The sequence below is a fragment of the Oncorhynchus clarkii genome, chromosome 22 (assembly GCF_045791955.1).
Source record: "Oncorhynchus clarkii lewisi isolate Uvic-CL-2024 chromosome 22, UVic_Ocla_1.0, whole genome shotgun sequence".
NCBI lineage: Eukaryota > Metazoa > Chordata > Actinopteri > Salmoniformes > Salmonidae > Oncorhynchus > Oncorhynchus clarkii.
The window spans coordinates 25,728,534-25,734,666 of NC_092168.1; the positions used below are offsets into that span (position 1 = coordinate 25,728,534).

At 40.1% G+C, this 6,133-nt stretch overlaps 1 protein-coding gene across 1 annotated transcript; it reads right to left on the minus strand.

The window, feature by feature from the left end:
• Positions 1-532: 532 nt before the first annotated feature.
• On the minus strand, positions 533-5,100 carry LOC139380229 (B- and T-lymphocyte attenuator-like). The gene is made up of 6 exons (XM_071122764.1): positions 4,902-5,100; positions 2,997-3,323; positions 2,853-2,894; positions 2,613-2,744; positions 2,226-2,263; positions 533-2,067 (listed from the first exon to the last, which is right to left on the minus strand). The coding sequence occupies exons 1-6, from the start codon at positions 4,978-4,980 to the stop codon at positions 1,750-1,752; spliced, it is 936 nt and encodes a 311-aa protein (XP_070978865.1). The 5' UTR covers positions 4,981-5,100; the 3' UTR covers positions 533-1,749.
• Positions 5,101-6,133: the final 1,033 nt, after the last annotated feature.

Genomic DNA, 6,133 nt, shown 5'->3' on the forward strand with positions numbered 1-6,133 from the left:
ATGGCTTACAGTAAAACCACATGGGTGCAGGCAATGGCTTACAGTAAAACCACATGGGTGCAGGCAATGGCATACAGTAAAACCACATGGGTGCAGGCAATGGCTTACAGTAAAACCACATGGGTGCAGGCAATGGCTTACAGTAAAACCAAATGGGTGCAGGCAATGGCTTACAGTAAAACCAGTCAGTGCTCTACTCTCAAAAAAATGATTACATCATGGATGAATAAACTGTTTAGCTGTTACACTGATAAGTATTGTATTGGACCTATTCTGAGATTAGGCTAATAGATGTGGCAGCTCCATGAAAGTAAGCTACACCCTTTCTCTGAGTAGTGAGTTACTTTGAGTACAAATTAACATCTTGGTGTGGTGGTGGTCTGTTCCCAGCACTTCCTGTGCGCTGTGTTTTTAAACTACAAACAACCAGTCCTGTGCAGGTTAGGGTCTGTATCTGGGACAGAAAAAAACACCCCAGTACTTTACAGTAACCTCTCGCTCAGGGTTTTACCAGAACACAACAGGCAGAAGCAGTGTTGGACCAAAGATATTAGACCCAAGCTTTATTTTGTATTCTCAAAAACTAGCCACTCTTGCTTCAAGTGGTAACAATGGTCTTTGTCGCAATTTCTTTATAAAATGAGGGACATTTCTCTGGCACTATTCTCTGGTGAAGGATACTGTATTGTAATTGAGTAGTTGCATAGTAAACATGTAGCCTTCAAACGAACATGTTTCAAATGAATTGACAATAACTGAGATTGGAATTTGTTACTATATGTGTCACTATTACAATCTTGCCACGCCCACATCATTTTACAGTTATGCAAACTATTACCTCTGTCTTCCTATGACCATAGAGAAAGTCATATGCACTTTCATATTACATTCATATAACATTTGAATGGAATTTCCATACACTCTCAAGAGGGAGAACATCTATTTACAGCAACTCACTGTTTCGGCTATGTGGTGGGCTCAACATTTTACATAAACCATGGAAAGCCCCCAACCTGTAGCCAGCACATGCGTACAAACACGCGGATCTGTGCAAAAATATACACCAACACTCACTTGCTCGCTCGCTCACTCACTCACTCACTCACTCACTCACTCACTCACTCATACTGAATGAGTCATATGCAGACATATAGACACAGGCACACACACTTAGTCACACACAGGGACATAAAATGTTCGGTATGAGTTATTTTTCCCTGTTATATCCCCAAATCATCACTAATAATCACCAAAGTGTCTCAGTGGTTTCTTCATTAAAATATATATTTTGATAGTCAATAACAAATGATGGTTTATCATCATCATGTGTGAGATAACCTTTGTGATACACACTGCTAACAGGTGTTATTTTGCTCCTCTAACTCTGAGGTGTGACGTGAAGGAAGGTTCACACTCAGAAGCACATATTCTCTAGCTCTAACCCTTGCCCACCTGTCTCACCACGATCCCCCCCATCTTTAAATCACATTTTATTCTCTGAAATACTGCTGCACTGCGGTTAACACACTGCTCAACATTTCCATGACACCAGGAAGAGTGTGTGTTAGTTTTATATATGTATAAAAAAACATGAATACCCCAAGGAGTGACATTTTCACCCACAAAATATGTTCAGCTTTCCTCTTTTTCAGTAAGAAGATCCAACAAAGAAGACAACTTAAACAGTAAAACAGTCAGCAGCACTCTGCCGTTATGGTCTGGATGAGGTCTCTTTCAGAGCCTATGGGCTCAGTGGACTCGGATGGCTGCATACTCTGAGCATTCATCATGGGGGGTTGGAATATGGGGGGGTTTCGGGGACCCTCTAGGGGTCTGGTGGTTCAGGCTAGCGTACACAAGGTGGTTTGACCCTTGACCTTCAGCTGTGATGTCAGAGGAAGGCAGAGCTCCGTTTGTCATCAGGAGGCTGTGTGCCGATGCCCTGTTGATGTGTTTGGCATAGGGACCATTGTTGTATAGATTGTCAGAGTGGGCAGGGTTTGGTGTGAATGGTGATAATGCAAAGGTTCCCTTAGAGGAGGAGGAGAGGTCTGGACATGGTGCTGCCTGTGTGGACATTTCCATTAAACACAGAGAAAAACAATTAGACAAAGTCAGGACAGCAAGGCTTCCATTTTGTACAAATGTAGTATATTGAGGACCAGTTTTGTCATGATAGTAAATGACCCAGTGGTTAATAGTAAGATGCTATAAGATTTCCTTACCTGCTCCTTTATGCCGTTATTTGTTGACCTTGTTGGTCCTGAATAATGTGTATATTTTAGAAAGTTAAAGTGACATGTTTGCTCTATTTCAACCTTGTACACAATAAAAGTTTTCAGTATTAAATGGGTCTAATAGAAAACCTGAGCTGGCGCACACCAAGAGAATATGATTTAGTGTAGAGTTGCTGACTAACGGTGAATAAAGTTATAAAACAAAGAGAGTCACACACTCCACATGTATAACCTTCCAGTAATGTATTGGGTAAGAAAACACCAATGTTTCGGCATCACTGTGCCTTCTTCACCCTGATTACTGGGAGGTTATACATATGGAGTCTGCGGCTCTCTTTTTTTTTATAGTAATAAATGGGTAACAGCATTACTCACCTTTACATCCATAAAGATAGAAGAAGGAGATTGCTGTCACCACGACCACCAGCAGTACTATTCCCACACAGATGTAAGCATACGGCAGCCAGCTCAGATATTTCTCATCATGCTTTGCATTTGGTGAGTTGTCTGTTAGAGTAGAAACAGAGGTCTTAACACCAGACACAGTTGTCACATAGGCCTACTAGCTGATGTGACGTGATTGAATGTCTGCCATTTCATAAAACATTGTCCTACTTGTGTTGTGGTCTGCTGTGCTAGTCATTGTCAGGTTGATATCTGTAGAAATAAGTGTATTAAACAACAAGGACTCAACTGAGTATGTATTTTATTCATTTTAAAACAATTGATTGAGGAAAAAACTAAGCTTTTGTTGGTTACCTGAGACAGAGACATTGATAGCATGGCTAACAATTGATGATTTATTCCCAGCCATTCCACATCTGTACGAACCATCGTCATTCCTAGATATCTTCTTAAAATCCAAAAATGCAATACGATTTATTGACCCTCTATCAAATGGTTTCCATCCAATTTTGACTTGCTCTGTCTCATTGATTTGTTTGCAGTTGGCGTCCTCAAATTTACACCAGGTGACACGTAAGGTTTCCCCACAATGTTTTACAGGGCAGTTGATTGTCAGCCGTTTCTGAGGGACAGCATTCCAAACAGTGTTTCTTTTGATTGGCACCTCAATTTCACATGGGCCTTGGTGTGAGAAAAGATGATGGAAACAATTGACATAATTACTACTGATAGGGATCATACTGGTCACTGGTAAAACACAAATGAACATGAAGACCTGTCATATTCAAACTGCGGTTGAGAAGTTACGCTTTGACATGTCCATCACCCATCTCTGACTGACTTTGGTTGATCAATAAGTACATTCAGAAAGTATTCAGACCCCTTTACTTTTTCCACATTCTGTTACGTTACAGCCTTATTCTAAAATTGATTAAATTGTTATTTTCCCTCATCAATCTACACACAATACCCCATAATTACAAATCAAACATTTTTTTTTAGAAATGTTTGCAAATGTATCAAATATAAAAAACTGAAATATCACATTTACATAAGTTTTAAGACCCATTACTCAGTACTTTGTTGAATCACCTTTGGCAGCCTGAGTTCCTGAGTGCTTTGGAGCAGGTTTTAATCAAATATCTCTCTGTACTTTGCTACGTTCATCTTTCCCTCAATCCTGACTAGTCTCCCAGTCCCTGCCACTGAAAAACATTCCCACAGCATGATGCTGCCACCAAACTTAACCGTAGGGATGGTGCCAGGTTCCTCCAGATGTGACGCTTGGCATTAAGGCCAAAGAGTTCAATCTTGGTTTCATCAGACCAGAGAATCTTGTTTCTTATGGTCTGAGAGTCCTTTAGGTGCCTTTTGGCTAACCCATATTGGGTTCTTGGTCACCTCCCTGACCAAGACCCTTCTCCCCCAATTGCTCAGTTTGGTCGGGCAGCCAGCTCTAGGAAGAGTCTTGTTCGTTCCAAACTTCTTCCATTTAAGAATGATGGAGGTGACTGTGTTCTTGGGGACCTTCATTGTTGCAGACATGTTTTGGTACCCTTCCCCAAATCTATGCCTCGACACAATCCTGTCTCGGAGCTCTACGGACAATTCCTTCGACCTCATGGCTTGGTTTTTGTTCTGACATGCACTGTCAACTGTGTGACGTTATATAGACAGGTGTGTGCCTTTCCAAATCATGTCCAATCAAATTAATGTACCACAGATGGACTTCAATCAAGTTGTAGAAAAATCTCAAGGATGATCAATGGGATGTACCTGAGCTGAATTTTTGAGTCTGATGGCAAAAGGTCTGAATACTTATGTAAATAAGCTATTTCTGTTTAGTTTTTTTGACATTTGCAAACATTTCTAAAAACCTATTTTAGTTTTTTTATTATGGGGTATTGTGTGCAGATTGATGAGGAACATTTTTTATTCAATGTTGCAAACATGTTTTGGTACCCTTCCTCCAGATCTGTGCCTGTGTGCCTCGACACATTATTATGTAAATAATAATAATAATTTTATTTTTATTTTTTATGTGTAAATTGATGAGAAACATTTTTTTTAAATACATTTTATAATAATGCTGCAATGTAATAAAATGTGGAAAAAGTCAAATGGGCTGAATTCTTCCGAATGCACTGTACGTAGCATACTGTTGAAGGAAATTTTAAGTAAATTGCCAAAATTAGCAAATATCAATCCCTTTCAAATGTAACACAAAAAGTAGAAGTGACAAGATGTGAAACATCTTACCTTGAGCATTGCCATGGATGCAGACCAGGAAGAGGAGACAGAGGACCAGCAGGATGTGGTCAGACCACGGTGGGTCCATCAGGGCAAAGATGCAATGTCTTATGAGATCTCAAGACAGGTCATGCCCGTGTTACTCAGTTAGAGCAAACCGCCTGTGATTACACACGTGAGTTGAGTGGTGACACTGACGATATGTTCTGAATATTTCTCTCTCTCTCTCTCTCTCTCTCTCTCTCTCTCTCTCTCTCTCTCTCTCTCCTTCTGCATCTACAGGGTTTTTCCACTTCCTGTCCTCCTACATATGAGCCTACCTACCATAGCTCTCTTGTCTATTGCTTCTACTTTAGAGGTCTGTTTCCTCTCCCTCACACATCGTAGGCCAACACGTATATGTCTTTTTAGTGGGTTACAGTATATTATTGTAGGTAATTTAATGGGGAATGATCTTTAAACTTGTGCTCAGTTAAAAATATAGCTTTTCACACTTTTAGTAGACACTCTCAGACACTCTCAGTCCATATATTTTCAAACTTGTCTCCCCGTGGGAATTAGACCCACAACCCTGGCGTTGCAAGCGACATGCTCTACCAACTGAGCTACACTTAACAATTGTATTGTAATCCATTTAGAGGTGTGTGTGTGTGTGGGGGGGGGGGGTCCTCTTTGGTTCTCTATTGCTCCTCTATTGTGCGTCAAGCAAGAGGGAACCTGACCATCAGAACAGCTCCTTGAATCCCTACTTCTTGAAGTTTGCAGATGTGTCTAAAAAAACACTTTTTTACCCTTTGGTATGTGTACTTTACTATATTTATACTTGGAATGTTGCTTTTCAACAGCAAAATATATATATTTTTTAACTTTGTAGGATGTCTTTAAAAAAACTTAGTACAGCAAACTTGCTATAGCACCTACACCACCTGTGGTAAGAAACATTCACCTGATGACTAATGCTTTCCATTCAGTCACTATCAGAGTTCATTAACAGTTGCAACTTATGTCTTCAGCTACTTACAGAGCGTTACAGTATCGCCATCTTCTGGTGAATAAATTACTGAGGCAGTTCTCCGTCCTTGACTGTATTTATTAACACAAGTAACCTAGTTGTATTCAACAGCTACAGTTGAAATGCATTTCACATTAAACGTTCTGCCTCAATAGATATTATTCAAGGGCAGACAAAGAGATGTTACACAGCTGATATGATTTTGTCAATTTGATCACATCATCAGGCC